Genomic DNA, 18,307 nt, shown 5'->3' with positions numbered 1-18,307 from the left:
CGCATATCTATGCGTAAGCTTTATTAAACAATGCTATTTTTGTTGGAAAATATATTTAGTAAATGATAAATGATTTTTAAGTTAAAATAAAAAATTGATTAAGATAGTTTTTTTTTAAAAAGTAAAATGCGGTGAGCGTGGATCGAACACGCGACCTTCAGATCTTCAGTCTGACACTCTCCCAACTGAGCTATCCCCGCATGTTAATAATTTTACAATAAATATTTAATTATCTCTTTAGTCGAGTCAAAACTGGATCTTTTGTCTATGTTGATTTTTATATAATTTAAATTCATTTTAAAGTTGGTTTAAAGTTGAATTTGAGTATAAATCGAAAATAGAAATCATTGTAAACAATATATTAATTTAACTACAAAATGTAAACTTCAAAGAATTTATTTGCATATACCATAATATTTTGTTGTTAATTGCTGATATTATAAATTGTAAATACTATTGCGTAGACAAAACTAAAATAAAAAATAAATTGTCGATTGCCATCTGATCACGAATTGTGGTGGTCATTGGCGACCACCCATGGTGTAGTCACCTACTGGTCATGCACGAATGGTGATTAGTCCTACCTGGTGTGGTCGGAATATTAGTTATTGCTCAATGACAACTAACTTGTTGTAGTCGTAGTTTTAGGGTCGCAATTCGTTTCAACTAATTTATGAGTATTTATTGATTTTGTAAAAGTCATGCCGGCAATTCTGGCTATTGTTGGGGATAATTTAGAGGATAGACTTTCGGTTAGAGGGAGGTGGTTTAGTTTAAAATTAGAAAAAATTATTAGTGAATAATTCAACTTATTTTTAATTATTTGTTAATAATTTCATCTTTTAAATTTTTTTTAATAATCTAATCTTTATTTTCAGTTTGTTGTTAATGGACCATTCAAAGAAATGACTTATTATTCCTTCTTTATAATAATCCAATCTATTTTCCATTACCTATCAATAATCCCACCTTTAAATTTTGTTCAATAATCCAATATTTACTTTTTGTTTGTTGCAAATGGACTCTATAAGAAACTAAATGAAATTGCTAATACTTCCCAAGCTTACGAAGTTGATTATTACATAAACAGTAATTGTCTTTACATACATATATCATCAAATAGGGGTGTTCAAAAATTCGACCCGCTGATATCTTTATCAAGTTGAAATTTACACGTTAAAATATTATAAAAAATTAATAATAGTCGTAAGTTTTTCACTTCCCTTCAAAGTAAAATATCCCTTTTAATCAGTGTTAAAGAGAAATTGAGTATTTTAAAAATTGTGGAACTTTTGATAATAATTGAAGAGAAAATGTGTTAAAGAAATTAAAAGAGACTTAACATGTATGGATGAGATATGTTGGATTATTATAAACTAGTGGTAAAGAGAAATTGAGTATTTAGCTTTTTAAAGGGTCCATTGACAACAAAATACAAACAAAGATTGGATTATTAAAAAAAATTCAAAATGTGGGATTATTGAGAGGTAATGAAAAATAGGTTGAATTATTATAAAAAAGGAGAAGATAAGAGTTAACTTGATATAGCAGGTCATTTTCTAAAGGGTCCGTTGGCAACAAATTGAAAGTAAAGATTGAATTATTACAAAATTTTCAAAAAATATGATTATTGGCAGGTAATTGAAAATAGGTTGAATTATGATAACCACAAAAAATAATTAGTTTATAATTAATTTGGGTAACCCCAAAACTTAAGGGTATACCTATCAATTCATGAACCTTTGACTAATAAGTTGGTCTAAGTTGGGATGCCCAAGAAGAGTTAATAAAATCTCTGGCATTATTTCAGGTGACCCCAATTAATTAATTAGATTGCCCAAATGTTTTAGATGTCTTGAAGTTTAAGGGACACCTCCATTACTCTAATCTAGTTGGCTTTTGGCGATATGTACTCTTAATAATGCACCTATGACAAAGCACAGTTGTAAGAGCTTTTTTTTTTTTTTTTTTTTTTTTGAAGAACAGTTGTAAGAGCTTATAGAGCTAGAAAATTGTAATTGTTCATTAAAATTGTCTATGTACTACTATTGTGTACTTGTCGGCAAGGGCACTGTGTAGGAGGAGCTTACACGGTATGGGGTTCATGAACAACTAGAGGTGGTCGTGATCTTATGAGAAATGGGTCAAACCTATTGAATAACAATATGTCATATAGTCATAGTCATAGTTATAGTCAATCATCAATTCAGTTTTCCTCACAAGTTGGAGCCTGAGGAGGAAAGAAGGTAGCAGGCATATTATACCCATAATCCAATACCCCTCTAAGGAGAGGGCAAAATGAAATGCATGCAGTGAGATACTTCTCTAAATATTAGAATGTAAGTTTTATTTTTATAAAGCTCAATGGGTTTGCTCTAACAAAAATTAAACAACTACTCTTGTCTGAGTTCGTCTCTCAGTAAGACAGTCTCAAAATAAAGAGACCTTATTCTCATAATTTATACTATTAGTTGAGCTATTTTATCTATGTATGTGGCGCTTTTAACCGTGAGACCATCTCATAATTCTGAAAATTAAATAAGCATGAGATTGAGTCAGAATTTGAATTTATATTTAACACTTTCGTACTTAGACTTGACTAGTATCTAATTATCATCAAATTTAGACCTACTTAAAAATTTTAGACCTTATTCAACCCTATGATCATCCTTACAACCAATTTATGCATATACGACAATATTAAGTTACAGATACTCCATATTATAATAGTTGTAACAATAACATGGGAAGTAGAAGAGACGCTTAAAAAAACGAGTAAATTAAAAGAAACACCACAGTAGAAAGAAATAAAATAAAAGTGTACAAAGAATTACGAAACACCACAAGAGTAATTTTGATTTGGTTTCTAGTTTATTAATTTGTGGGACTCTTCTATATTTGTTTTACATCGAAAATATTTGGAATGGCAAGAAAATTGTAGGGAAGTGTTTTGAAGTTTTGAAAGCAACATTTCAATAGTTTTATTGATGGTTGTGAGTTGTGAGTTGTGAGTTGTAAACTTGTGATGACTCTATTACACAACTATGTCTTGCAATAGTCCCACATAATCAAGGATGACCATTCGAGGAAGTGGTAGGATCCCCTCTCTTTATCATCCGTACCTTAATTTTTGATACTCATTATCTAGTACACTACACTTATTATTTAGAATTTAGAAGCTTTCGTAATTAACATCTATCTCCTACTTATGAAAGATATACATTTCTTATATTTAAACTTAAATAGATAAATTGATACCCAATTACTCAAATTAACGAATACTCGCATTTTATACCATAAGTCTGACTCTTCTGAGAACTTATTGCTCATTCTTCATGTTGGAAAAACTTCACATGTGAGACAAGATCCCACATCGATAAAATAGTGGGTTGTGGACTTGTATATATACTGAGTGAGCTAATCCTTCTACTACCATATGGTTTTGGGAAACAATGAACTTCACCAAGTGTATGTGCTAGTCAATGCTCATCTCCGAGGGTTTGTGGGCCCGAGCCCACGGGTATCCTGTGTCCACACGAATGGACCACGGTGAGATTATGTAATGAATTGTCACGCCTAATACTTCATGTCTCTTTAACCTTGTATTGTTGAATTGAATAAAATTGATTTTAAGATATTATTCTTTAATTTTTCTTCTTGCTAGTTATTTTTGATGATGGGAATTTTACTAGTGTTCAACACTTGTTTTGTTTTGTTTTGAAGTAGTAAATATGGACCCATGACTTTATTAGAATTAAAAAAAAAAAAAAGAAAAGCCTTCAATGATTGAAAGATATTACTTTAAATTGATCTAATTAAACAAAATATTAGAACCTCAATTTTGGAACTAGATTTTTTTATCAGTCGAAACTGGAAAGTGTACACAGCTTAATGATCAAGTAGATATGAACTTCTTATACTTGCGAGAGGTCATTCAAGGAGGGGCCTATAATAACATGAAGTTGGCCCATGGCATAAGCATGAGATAGTTTTGTATGGACTTAGTTTATCCTATTTTAGTGTGCATTAAATTTAAAAAGTAATTAAAAATAGAAAGTATTTATATTTGATTAAATCTATACAAGACTTTTACCATAAGCAAAGTTCAATAATTCTGATTCAATATTAACCTTTATTTCTTTTAATAGTTACACTTCAAATTATATTAAAATAAATTTTGTTATTAAAAAGAACAAAGTGTAATAGAAGACTATAAGATTATACTCAACTTTCACCACTCAATCTCTATTCTCCTTTATGTCTTATCTTCGACTCGAAATAAATTTTCTTTCAAAAGTTTTTGAAACCATAATTTGGAAAACATATATCTTGGACTTGTATCAATCATAAAAGCATGTACTAAGTTGTGGGTTACATCAATTATATATAAAAAGAAGATTTATGTTCAATAACATCACCGCATTTATGGCCCCTTTTATTCATAGGGGAATCTAGGCCCATGCAAGCATAGGTGATAGGCCATACTTTAAGTCATTTGATTAAAAATTTAACGATAGTCAAATTGATTTAGATTATATAAATAAGTAAAATTTCAATCTATTCTATACTAATATCCTGAATTCAATCTATTTTTATTTGAAGCCCTGGCACATTACATTGAGCCACACCACACCAATTGAAAAACAAAGATACATCACCCACCAATTAAGTCCAAACATAATGATGGGTTTAGAAGTGAGATGTTGGACACCAAAAGTGAAAAACTTTCTCCTTTTAGGTCTGCGGACAAATCAATTTAGTGTAGTTCATCATATGATTAAATCAAAGTGGTAATAAGATGAGTACACACATTACACATTACACATACAATGATGCAATGTGCTCGATAAAGCTGTACATTATCATGTTTCCTATACTCATTGTTTACACTACAAAGCTAATCAAAAACGTGCATTTGCCAACGCACTTGTACAGAGAAATCAGCTACAAAACTCTTGAACTTTTAAATCTAAGATACCTAAAATTGGTGCCTTTCTTCCTTGGAATCGGAAATTTGTCGGTTTGGCTGGCTTGACTAGCTGCTTCATTGTAGACTATGGCCCACATTCAGCACGTTCCTGGCTGCTTTGTGCTTGTAACAGATACATACATTTCTGGTTCTTTTAAGGTTCTAAAATTATAATTTGTGTGTGTATAACTCATAGAATTTGGGCGTATTGGTGCACACGTGAGATAAGAATATAATATAAGATGAATATAAGTATAACTCGAGTTGAATGGCTCCCTTCGATTGCTGCCTCTTTGTGATGAGGGTATTAATTTGCTTTTTTCCCAGCCCTCAAACCACGTCTTGGGCGGGACTCATTGGGATGATGATGATGATGATGAAACACCCATGATAATTGTTTGTATTGTCTTGCTATATATCTTGTCTATGACGTATATTAGATCATTTTTGTTTTCATTTACAAGACATTCTCGATTTGAGAGTTTCACTAACCATAAACTCCTAATCTCTTTTGATAAGGGTAATGGATATGGTGTTTCGTCATCCAACCCTTTTCAGATTCTAATTAGAGTTTCTATATGCAGAATATACTAAATATGATAATGATACAAAAGTATGACAAATTAAATACATTTAGAGGCTAAATTTTAAATTTTAAATTGATTTATAAAATTTTCGTATATCAATGCCTAATGACAACAAATGACTCACATTGAAATTTTAACTTTTTGACAGATTTTTAGAGTGATTGAATATATACAACATTAATCTTGTGATAAAAAAAATACTATTTGTAATTGACCCTTAATAATGAACCAAACTTTATTACTAGCCTTGTGTGAAACGTAAAAAAATATTTCAATTATGTAAGGAAAATAATCAAATCAATTTTCATCTTTTTTACCAAATATACAATAATTTTAAAGGACTAGTTGGTGAAGTTGATCTTCCAGCTTGGCACTTACCAATCAAGGAAAAGAATATGTGCTTTTTATTTCACTTTCTGCATTCATTCACTCAAACAAACCACAGGTTGAGGGTATAATTTTAATGCGTTTATGGGTTGGCAATGGCATCATTCTAAGCAGACTGTAAATCACGTGACTGATGAAAATAGTAACAAAAACACTTGTACCTGAGATTTAAGATAACCAATTAACGGTCACTTTTCATGGTCTCATTCTGAGGTCTGACCTAATTGACTTTTTAAACTTGTCGTTTTGCTTTTGTTAGTGTTTGCTTTTCTCCGCAATAAAAGATGGGTGATGCTATTTTTCGCTACCCCTTTTCATTTTATCGCTACCCTCCCTGTAAAATTACATTTTTGCCCCTGTATTTAAAAAAATTACAAAATTGCCACTATACTTAAAAATTAATTAATAAATGTAAATTTTTTTTTATTTTCCGTATAAATTTTTACTGTTGATAAATTTAAATTTTTAAGATTTTTTTATTTACGTAATGTTTTTAATTTGTTGTTGTTGTTGTCATTATTATTATTATTATTATTATTGTAGTCATTAATGTATTTAATTTATATTATTTATATTTCAAATTTGCAGGAGTTTGAAAACTTTGGAGACAACGTAGACTACTCCGGTAGCTTTGTTACGGATAGAGAATTTATCTCCTTAGATGAGTTACATAGTTGGGCCGATGCGATAGCAATAACAATCGGTTTTCAATTTACACGTGCTTCTTATAAAAAGAAAGAAGGGCGTTCTAGAGTTAGTGTCTATTTAAGATGTCACCGCTATGGTAATATTAGGGGTGATGTACATAATCTAGATAATACTGCCCGACCTGGTTCTAAAAGTAGAAGTTGCGGGTGTAAATTTATGATTGTAAGAAGTAGTCGTAAACCACCAGAAAGACCTTGGACGGTAAGGGTGTGTCCTGGTGAAAAGGGAAAACATAACCACCCGTTCTTGGTGTACAAAGATGGTCATGTAAGGGCAAATAGGATTAATGTAGACATTCGGGAGCACATACGACAGCTTAGTGCAACCGGAATGCAACCGACCTTTATTATGAATTCTATTAGAGATAATTTTCCTGGTTTTTATGCTAGTATGAATCAGATATATAATATTAGACAATCAATAAGGAGAGAAGAGATGGAGGGTAGGACTCCCCTTCAACACTGTCTTCATATGGCCACAGAACTTAATTATGTGGTCTGGACAGACTTGGATAACGAAGGGCAATTGAGCAGACTATTAATTGCAAATCCTACCTCTATCCAAATGATACGTACGTGGCCGTATGTTGTGCTGATAGATACAACGTACAAAACGAACAAACAAAAGTGGCCACTATGTGAAGTGATCGGAATGACGCCAACCAATCACAATTTCTTGGTTGCGTTTTGTTTGATGCGAGATGAGGCGGCTGTGTCGTATTCGTGGGTGCTGCAGGGTTTGAGAGATATTTTCGACACTGCTCAGACTCCTAGCGTCATTGTAACCGATCGAGACGAAGGTTTATCTGCAGCTATTCGTGACGTCTTCCCAGGTAAAAAGGCTTTGCTGATTCATTATTGTGGTTATATCTAATGATAATGTCTTAATTACGTTCAATGTTTTGTTTAATGTAGATGTGCGGCATTTGTTATGCATCTGGCATATTGGCAACGACGTTGAGAACATGGTGGACAAGTTGTGTGGCGGCAAGAAAAATCAACAAGGGCAGGTATTCAGGAAAAGTGGATGGAACCCCTTGGTTGAAAGTTCTACGATCGAGGAATATGAAGATAAATGGCAAGTGATCGTCAGTACGTGGTCGGTTAGGAACAAAAAGGTCGTTCGGTATTTGACTGGAACATGGATTCCACTGAGAGAGAAATTTGTCCGTGCGTGGACGAATGATTGTTTACACTTGGGTAACCGGACTACCAGCAGAGTTGAAAGCCAACACTCGTCTTTTAAGTATTACCTTGGTAGCGGTAATAGCTCATTCGATACCCTTTTCAAAAGGGCGCACGCACAGATTACAAATCAGCAAGCTACAATCCGACAAGCGCTATAGGATTCCATGTCTTCTGTACCAAGATCGATGCGACAGCATTACTTTAGACCTCTATATCGCCACGTATCTCTCTATGCCTTGGAGCAGCTCCAGCTTGAGTATAACCGCATGTTAGAACTCGGTGATTTTGTGTTTAACAAATGTGGTTGTGTACTTCAACAAACCCATGGATTGCCGTGTGCATGTTATTTACATATGTCCATCGGATCACATGGTGCTTTGTATTTGGATGACATTCATGAATTCTGGAGTACTTTGAGGTACACAGAGGTAGGAGACGAAACCGATGAAGGAGTACGATACCCGAACGCCAATGACAAAGAGTACTTTCAATCTCTGGTCGATGAAGTCCTCAAATCTGATCCCGCTGTTGTTCGCCGAATGTCTCAGTTACTTGAATATGAACTACACCCAGATGGCGCGGAAATACCTGAGCCTTACGCTAGTCCACCGAGAAAGGGAAGACCAAGCACAAGTAAAAACATGAGAAGGAGAAAAAGTTCATTTGAATATAGCAGATCATCTTCTCGCGGTCGAGGGTCTAGATCTTCTTCCCGCGGGAGATCTAGTGGCAGATCTAGTGGTCGAGAGACGCAATCCTCAGTAGGAATTAAGTTCAGTTTCAACTTATCCGGTACTTGACTATATTTTTCGTTTTTTGCATTAATTCGTCTCAGTTTACGCATATTAACTTTATTTACATTTATTGTAGATGATCCTGGAGGTCGAGATTTTTCACACTTTCCATTGCCTAATAACATCCCATTTATCCTTCCTCCTTACTTGTTCGACTGGATTGATGTGTTAGGTGATGGTAACTGTGGATTTAGAGCAATTGCCGTCACAGAGCTGGGAGGCGAGGAAGCATGGCCTCTTTTAAGGCGTGCTATGAGTATGGAAATGCAAATGAATAGAGCGCAATACCTAACTTTGTATCTATCCCAGGAGTCACTAGACGATTCTATATTCAGAATAGGTTCACACGCAAACGAACCTGCTCCTTTCATGCACTGGATGGATGCACCGATGGCTTTGTACTCTGCAGCAACATTTCTAAACATTGCCATTGCTTATTATGGTTCTGCTGACTGTAATCCGCAATACAACTGTTTGATTCTCCCGTTAAGGAAAGCATCGGGCGTGAATAGTGTAAATAAAGTAATACATATATGTTGGGTTAATAGAAATCATTTTGTTCAACTTTTAATGAACGACGATTCGTCCCCTCTACCGCCGATCCATCCAAGTTGGAAACAAGCAGCTGACAATTTCACCAAACATCTTGACACACATTTCAGTACGAGGATTATGCTCTGGAATAATCTAGCGGGCCACGTTCACAACCAACTAATACCACCGCTGACGATGCTGTAAATTTAGATACTCCATAGAATTGTATATAATCCATAATTATACTATTGTGTATACGAATGACATTCATTGACGAAAAGAAATGCAATAATTAATGTAAAATAGTTTCAGTACAGACTATGCAGGGTCATGCCCTTTAAAAATTTGCCATTCTTCAAATAAATCTCTACAATCATTAAGGTATATTTCTAACGCATGTCGTTGATGGGGGTTCAAATCCGCAACCTTAGCAAGTAGTCTTGCCAGTGAAGCGAATCGACTGGGCCATTCATTCAGGAACTGAAAACACAAAAGGATAATGTCCGTTATTAATTCATTAAAAAAAAATCTGAAAAAAAACTGATAATAAAACTCACGTATTCAGATTTGCTCTGAGAAGGACCAGGACCGGAAGTAGGCCCTTCGTCCGGGGCTATGTACGGGTGTGAGCACACTTTGAACCAATCAACGTAATTAGGTTCAGCCTCAAAAGGAACAAAAGCCCGACGAAGTCCCTGCTCAACAAGGCGGGCACTATAGGGGAACCTACTCCATGCCTCCAAATATACAGCAGAAGAAGGAAAGGTCACGTAGTAGGTACCGTGTGCCGGTCGGACAGCCTTGGCTGGTCTAATAGGAGCGGGAGGAATAGCCTGCATGAACCCAATCTGTCGCAATGTCCGCTCCGGCAAATACACCTCCACAACATCAAAGCACGTGATACCCACGATTACGGTGGTGCGTGGGTGATCATTCATCAATGCACCAGCAGCAGAATTGTAGGGAGTCCATTCAACCTGCATACAAGCGAAGTTCACAAAAAAATACTATAAATTGAAAACAACATGCATGACAAAATGTAATGTACAGTACCTGAGTCTCCATCATTGAATCAAGAACCTTGCGGCAGTCCCTCAACCTGTCCAGCTCACGACATGGTTTTTTCGGTGTCCACATCTCCGCCCTAGTCATGTTTGGCACATCTTCTCGGCGAGCATGAGGGCGGAAAGCGGGAAAGTACTCATAGATCCATGTCTGGAGCAATGTGAGGCATCCAGCAATGGTCTTGCAACCAGCCCTAGATGCCATTCCGAGCTGCCTGTAGAAGAACGCCAAGGTCACCGCACCCCAGGCCACGTCCTGCTGATCGTCGTTCACGGCAAGTATCGGGTGAGGTCGCATGCCAATTCTGGACTTATCCGCCAACAAGATAGAGCCGATGACAGCCATGTAGTACGCTGTCTTCTGGGTATCCATGGCCTGCGACCTATGACACAGCCACATCAATTCAGCAACGGTTATGCATCCGCCGGTGAATGAACCTTTACGCCGAAGCTCAGACAGAGGCTCCCCGAACAGATTGGTGATACCAACCTCCCACTCCGCCTCCGAAGGCTCAGCCGGCAGAGAACCTTCAATAGAAATACCCAATATGCGTTGCACGTCGTGCAACATAATCGTCATCTCTCCCCAGGGCATGTGGAAGGTGTTCGTATCCGGCTGCCACCTCTCGACGAACGCAGATATCAAAGCACAATCGATGTGCTGGTGCATAATGACCAGTAGTCGGCCGAGGGAAGTGGCAGGTAGAACATCGTTTAGCGCATCGGACATATCCTTCAGTCCGATGATGGACTCCACCGGTCTCTTTCTAATACAGCATTCTAGAATCGGAGGCGTACGCTCGGAGCCGTCATAAATAAGTTTAGCTATGTGCCCGCCATAGCTAGGGATCAGTCGCGTATCTGTCGGCTCACCGGGCTGGGGTGATGTCACTAACCAGTCCGTGTTAGTGGACTGTGAGGGCTGATTATCGACAAAACTACGTCCTGCGCGCTCAGATGCGGCAGAAGAACTCGGGCCGCCCCGCGCAAATCTGCCGTCGGGGCCGCGAACAACAGCCCAGTCCACTTGGCGACACTCAGTACCTTGGAACTGAACATCATCAGCATCATTATCATCATCACTATAAACCCCCCAACTACTCTGGAGGCTGTCAGCCTGGTCATCAATAGGAGTACGCACTTGGTTCAGCGTACTCGACCTTTGGGCCTCACTGTGTCTGACAGCCTCTTCATGCCTAGCCCTCCTAGCAGAACCCGTCACCCCCCTCTCATGCGGGTCCCCTCTAAGTAAAGTAGGCCTTGAACTATTACCTCTCAACAATTGCCTAAAAAAACCTTTTCTTTTTTCTTGATTACCAGCCATTTTCTACAATTTTTACAGTTTTATTCAAAGATAAATAATAATTTAACAACAAAAAAATTAACATACAAATTTACACTAATAATTTATAAAACAACACATGAACATATTTATAATAATAAAAAAAATAACAATCACATTAATAATAACATAATTAATTATAATAACATTAACATATATTTAATAAAAAAAAATACAATCACAATAATAATAAAAATAAAATTAATAATAATAACATTAACATAATAATAACATACTTCAAAATTTAAATTAATTATTCCTAAATATAACGAAAAAAAAAAAAGATTAAAAAGGGAGGCGCCCAGATCTGGGCGCCTCCCTTTCATTTTTTTTTTTCATTCAAAACAATATATAAAATTTACTAAAAAATATAAAAATTACACATTACAACATACAAATTTACAATAATAATTCAAAATTTATATTAATTAATCCTAAATACACGAAAAAAAAAAAAATTCAAAACGAGGCGCCCAGATCTGGGCGCCTGTACCCCGGTTCAGGCGCCTAATTTTGGGCGCCTGAACCGGGGTCCAGCCGCCCAGATCTGGGCGCCTCGTTTTGAATTTTTTTTTTTTCTTTTGCGACTAATTAAATTAAAAATAACTTACCTCGATTAATAATTTGGGGATTGTACTTAATTTTTGCTCCGAGATTTAGCTTTAGTGAGTTGTATTTAGTTGTAGTGAGAATAATATTAGGTGGAGTGTGGTATATATAGGAATTTTACCCTTAATGGCAATGTTGTTAATTTTTTATAAAGTAAGGGTATAATGGTAATTTACTCAGGGGGTGGCGATAAAATGAAAAGGGTGGCGGAATATAAGGATTGGGTAAAAGATTTAAAGGTGTAAAGCAGCTCCATTCCAATTGCATCCTTTTGCCTTCTTTTTATAGACCTTTTGTAAGAGGAAAGACTTGACAAATTAAAGAGTATAACACATTGTGAAAAGAATATCATTTGGATTCATGTTAATAGTCATTTGTTGATAAGATGCAAGAAATTTATCTTCATTATTCATCATTATCATATTTAATGTATTTCGCTCATATAAAATTATGAAAAATAATTATTAAAGAGATCAATTTACCTGAAATGAAATTCGATTTAATATAAGAAATAAAAATGGAAACCAAAAATGTTAATTTTAGAGTTTAGGAAACTCTAAGTATAATTTTATTTTACAACAAAAAAATAAATTCAATAAAAGGTAAGAAAACAAAAATGATTAAAAAGATAAGAAAATTAAAGAAAATAGTTTGGGAAATGTAGTTTTGAAACGTTAATCTAAAGGTTTGAAAATGAAGGTTGCGAAACAGAATTTGATGGACAGTTTCTAATTTTGGGTAACTATGACAGAGATGATGTTAATATAGATAATATATATAGTATTATAGTATTTACTATTTAGTATATGAAAAATGTTTTTTGAAAATAAATAGAGAATTATTTGCTGATATATGCTAATATTTATAATATTGCAGTATTGTGTTAAAAAAAAGCAAGAAATTTTAAATGATTCGTCTAAGTAGTATTGGAAAATAAAAAAAAATGATTTGGGGTTCACCAAAATTTATTTCCCAAACTAGTGTTCATTTTAAGAAAAAAAATTAATTAAATCTATTTGATTGTGGTTTGGGAAGTTTCAAACCTCTTAAATCTCTCCAAGCAAAACTAAATCAAAACTAAATTAATTCCAATTCTAACAGCAAGCCTATTTATTTTCTCGAAAACATTTGTAAGACTGACGACGAGGGACTTGAAGAGACTGACGACAACCACCATCCACGCCAACCGTCGGCGTCCCACCACAGCCGCCACCTATACCAATCACCGCAGTCTAAATCCACTGTTCTAATTGAGATTTTTACTTCATTGTGCATTGGAGGTAATTTTCAGATTTTCATCTCTATTTTTGATTGTTCTTTATTTAAATATAATGGTTGTCATTGTAAAATAAGGGATTTGCATATTTAATGTATTATTTTTTACATAAAAAACTCACTTGAATTTCCATGATAGATCATAAGGATAATGCGAACAACATATCACAAGGATACGTTATCTTTGACAAACATCTTTATTGATTTTGATTTTTGGACTTCTTTGAGATTTTTTGTTGTATGTAGAAGTTTTTTTTGGATATTCTACTCTTTCTACAAGACTTGTGGGATTTTAAAAATTTGTATAATGCATATATTTGCTTGACAAAACAGCTTTATCCCTCTTGCAGGTTTGGAATTACCAAACCAAAAAAAATGTAGCATAGTAAAACTATTTTATTATATGAACACTGTTTCAGTAATGAAACGAGAAAGTGCAAAAAACACTTAAAATACTTGAATATAAGGTGTAATCGGGGACATCTGTTGGTACGCTGAAAGTGCTTATGATCCTTCCACTGATGAGACCTCAAATCCTGCAATAAAATGTTAGCCTTGTTCGGGGGTGATTTCCCGAAAAACCTCTTCGATGCTCAAGTCAGACCGGAAAACAGAAATCAATGAATGTATGATAATTAATGAATACAAGATTAACGGATTGTTGGATGAGTTCAGATCAATTGAAGGATATTTGGTTAACATTATAAGTAGGAGGGCGGATGTTTTTGTGGAATAACGGTAGCAACGTAAAAGCTTAGTCCGGTGCAAATGATGTATGCAATATGTATTTATAATGGTATAATGGAGGTTAGATGGTGAATTAATGTGGGAATCATGGGTATGATGGGTGAGTGGTCGGTTATGGTGAGTAGTGGGTAGTTATTTTAGGAAGTTATTGGACCAAGGTGGGTGGTTTGGATTTGACTAAATAAATTATGGGTTTATTTATTTGATCCCATAACAAACACCATTTTGGTAATTAAGTTTTAAAGAACACCAAAATTGGAATTTTTTTATTTTTCAACCCTAATTAATCAAATCATTAATTAATTTTTGATAATATTCTATCAGGTACTCTAGGAAGACTTTAGGGTTTGACATTGAGGCTCTTGCTAGAAGAAGGATTTCACTTAACTAATTTGATCTGTATTAATAAGCCTCTTCTATTTTGTGACGAAAAGGTTACCATGTTAAAGAACTGACTCAACTCAATGGTTAAACTTCTATAGATTTATTTTCATCTTAACCTTTTTTATTTAGAGGTTGAAAAGCACGGTGATGGTGCAATTAAGGTTCTTTACTAATCCTAAATGTATCAATATGACCGAATGAGAAAAGATCTAGTCCTTATTTAACTATAAAAAACAATGTTGAACTCGGATAACATCATTAGTTACAAGACTAGACCTTTATATATATATATATATATATATATATATATATATATATATATATATATATATATATATATATATATATATATATATATATATATATATATATAATGACTTTATTCAATCATATCAAATGAGAATAACAAGCTTAAAGTCCATAAAAGACTGTTACCCAATATTATTATCGACGACCTAGCTTGTAATTAGAGTTTAAATAACTGCTTACGCTCTCATATCTTGTGGCAATAAAAATTTGCCAAACGTCATTCTTACGTACGAGTGCATTTCAAAAAAAAATACCCAATTCTTATTTGTTGACATATTTTTCATTGCGTCGCCACTTTTTTTTTATGAACTTTCAATTTTATCCTTTTCTCTTTAAAATATCTATAAACTCATTTATCTCTCTAAATCTCACAAACTCAACATTTGTTTAATGTAAATGGAACATACGATTTTCCATTGTAATTAACTTCGATTAACATAAATGCGACAAAGATACAAATCTGAAAAGCCGATCGATTAATTTCATTTAAATTAAAGTTAATGAATTAAAGAAAAATTTAGAATATTGATCGATGAATTTCAATATAATTTTAAAAAAGAATAATTTTGTTTTAATTTCCTTTTTTATTTATTTAATTTTTCTAAATTAAATCGAATTTAAATCGATTCACATTCTAGATATGTGTCTACGTTGTATTTACCTCAACTAAAATAAAATTTCTTTTTTAAAAATTAAATCAAAATTAATTGATTAACATTTTAGATTTTGTCAATGCGCTTAAGCCAAATTAATTCTTTTGAAGAGAGATAAAATCGAAAGTTTGTTAAAATAAATGGCTCCATAACTAAAAAATGTGACAAATAGTAATGCCCAAATAAAATATTCTATCTAACTCACACCAATTGTCCTAAATAAAATATTCTATTCAATGTACTAATTCAATCTTAAAATTTTCTAATTATGCATAATTAAAATTATATAAATTGATATTAATAAAATTTACATTGGGATGAATCAAATATACTACTAGATTATTATATGATATTTAGATTAAAAATAAAATATATAAATTAAGAATGAGCAATAAATAGTGTAAAAAATTAAATAGAACAATACTCTCAGTTAGGGGTGAAAGACTCATATTGGTTTGTGGGGCCAGTCTATAATCTTCATGAGTAGTAACCCAGCGGTTCAAGGGGTAGGGGTGTTACAATATGAGTCGGGTTTTCAAACTAACTCGGCCCAACCAAACCTGTTTTTATTATTATAAATTATTATAAGCCCCATTGATCTATTTAAAATAATTAAATTGTGGAATGTTAATAATCCCATTGACAATGTCATTTATAATAATTAAAGTATCTATCAATAATGTTATTTACAATGGTCCGGTCCTAGCCTCTTATTAAGTCCTTTTAATAACTCGCTTCATTTTATTTATATAGTAGAGCCTATTTTCAGCCCATCCCATTTTCAATTCGACTTTCACAACACAACTGGTCTCTTGAGAGGCCGTCTCTTTAAGAAACGTATCTCAACCCCAACCCATCAAAGATAATGTCTACTTACCGTATTCTTAATGTCTACTTATATTATCCTTAATGCTTACTTACCATATCTTTAATACTTACTTTTAATATCTCAAATGTCTATTTATATCACCCAATCCTTAAACATCGCCACCCTTTTCATTTTATCGCCACCCCCTCCAAATGAAATTACGAATCTGCCCTTAATTTTTTAAAAATTACAACTTTGTCACTCCCTACAAATTTCTTATTTATAATAATAATAATAATAATAATAATAATAATAATATTAATAATAATAATAATAAATAATAATAATAATAATAATAAATAATAATAATAATAATAATAATAATAATAATAATAATAATAATAATAATAATAATAATAATAATAATAATAATATCAATAACAACAACAATAATAATAATTAACTTTTTTATATTCTTCAAAAAGAATATAAATAAAATTAATAATAATAAAAGTAATAATAATAATAAGGAAAAATTACCCTGAATAATACGAACTTTCACTGATTTTCCTACAATAATACGAACTTTCAATTAACCATCAATAATACGAACTTTGATACATATTTCCCGCTGGCATACCATTTTACTTATTACCGGTAAACTTACTCATTCCTTTAAATTTTTTTTTTTGGCTGATAAAACTAAGTAAGAAAAATTACCCTGAATGATACGAACTTTCACTGATTTTCCTACAATAATACGAACTTTCAATTAACTATGAATAAAATACGAACTTTGATACATATTTCCCGCTAGCATAATGAAGAAATGGGAAATTTACCGTTTCTCCAGGTAAAGAACCGGTCAGGTATGCTAGCGGGAAATATGTATTAAAGTTCGTATTATTCATGGTTAATTGAAAGTTCGTATTATTGTAGGAAAATCAGTGAAAGTTCGTATTATTCAGGGTAATTTTTCCTAATAATAATAACAACAACAACAATAATAAAATTAATAATAATAATTATTATTCAAAAAGAAAAAAATAAAAATAAAAATTAATCGCCCAGAACCGGGCGATTGGACCCCGGTTCAATCGTCAAAAAAGTGGCGATTGAACCGGGGTCCAATCGCCCGGTTCTGGGCGATTATTTTTTTTTTTTTGGAAAAGTTATATTAATAATAATAATAATAATAATAATAATAATAATAATAATAATAATAATAATAATAACAATAATAATATTATTAACTTTTTTATATTCTTTTAAATAATAATAATAATAATAATAATAATATTAACTCAAGCTTTCCTTATTATATATATCAACATAATCCTATTTTCAACAATTAGTGGTGAAAAATTAAAGCAAAAAGAAAAAAAAGAAAAATGGAAGATCAAGAGAATAAAACAGTAATTTTAAAGCTTTTGATTGATTTTTTTATTTATTTTATTATTATTATTATTAATATTATTATTAATAATAATGTATTATTATTATTATTATTATTATTATTATTATTATTATTATTATTATTGTTGTTGTTCTTATTGTTCTTATTATTATTATCATAATTCACACTTCTTTAAAATACTTTCTCTTAATTTGGTAATTTCTTTCACAACAAACTGCCGGTTATTACTACTATTAATTTAATTTAATGCATATCTATTCTTCATATATTATTATTATTATTATTATTATTATTATTATTATTAATATAAATTTTCCAAAAAAAAATAAAATAATATTAATCGCCCAGAATTAGGCGATTGGACCCCGGTTCAATCGCCACTTTTTTGGCGATTGAACCGGGGTCCAATCGCCCGGTTCTGGGCGATTAATTTTTTTTTCTTTTTGAATAATAATTATTATTTTTAATTTTATTATTGTTGTTATTATTATTTTTACATTTATTATTATTAATTTTATTTATATTCTTTTTGA

The 18,307-nt window shown here is 32.7% G+C and overlaps 1 protein-coding gene and 1 non-coding gene across 2 annotated transcripts; one reads left to right on the top strand and one right to left on the bottom strand.

Annotated features, from left to right (window-relative positions):
- Positions 1-127: 127 nt before the first annotated feature.
- Positions 128-200, bottom strand: TRNAF-GAA (transfer RNA phenylalanine (anticodon GAA)). Its single transcript has one exon. It is a non-coding gene; the product is annotated as a tRNA-Phe (tRNA).
- Positions 201-5,056: 4,856 nt separating this feature from the next.
- LOC130800933 (protein FAR1-RELATED SEQUENCE 2-like) lies at positions 5,057-7,996 on the top strand. Its single transcript, XM_057664680.1, has 4 exons — positions 5,057-5,128; positions 5,297-5,365; positions 7,417-7,483; positions 7,566-7,996. Exons 1-4 carry the CDS (start codon positions 5,057-5,059, stop codon positions 7,994-7,996), a joined length of 639 nt encoding a protein of 212 aa, XP_057520663.1.
- The last annotated feature ends 10,311 nt before the right edge of the window (positions 7,997-18,307 follow it).

This window comes from Amaranthus tricolor, chromosome 15 (assembly GCF_026212465.1).
Source record: "Amaranthus tricolor cultivar Red isolate AtriRed21 chromosome 15, ASM2621246v1, whole genome shotgun sequence".
Lineage (NCBI taxonomy): Eukaryota > Viridiplantae > Streptophyta > Magnoliopsida > Caryophyllales > Amaranthaceae > Amaranthus > Amaranthus tricolor.
This window is presented reverse-complemented; position numbering and strand designations above follow the sequence as displayed.

What these genes read in the sequence shown, in the direction of transcription:
- LOC130800933 (XM_057664680.1), top strand. Translation starts at nt 5,057, where the DNA reads ATGGCCCACATTCAGCACGTTCCTGGCTGCTTTGTGCTTGTAACAGAT. An exon ending in ATGAAACACCCATGATAATT is followed by an intron (nt 5,366 to 7,416) that starts GTTTGTATTGTC and finishes GACACTGCTCAG; the next exon opens with ACTCCTAGCGTCATTGTAAC. An exon ending in TATTCGTGACGTCTTCCCAG is followed by an intron (nt 7,484 to 7,565) that starts GTAAAAAGGCTT and finishes TGTTTAATGTAG; the next exon opens with ATGTGCGGCATTTGTTATGC.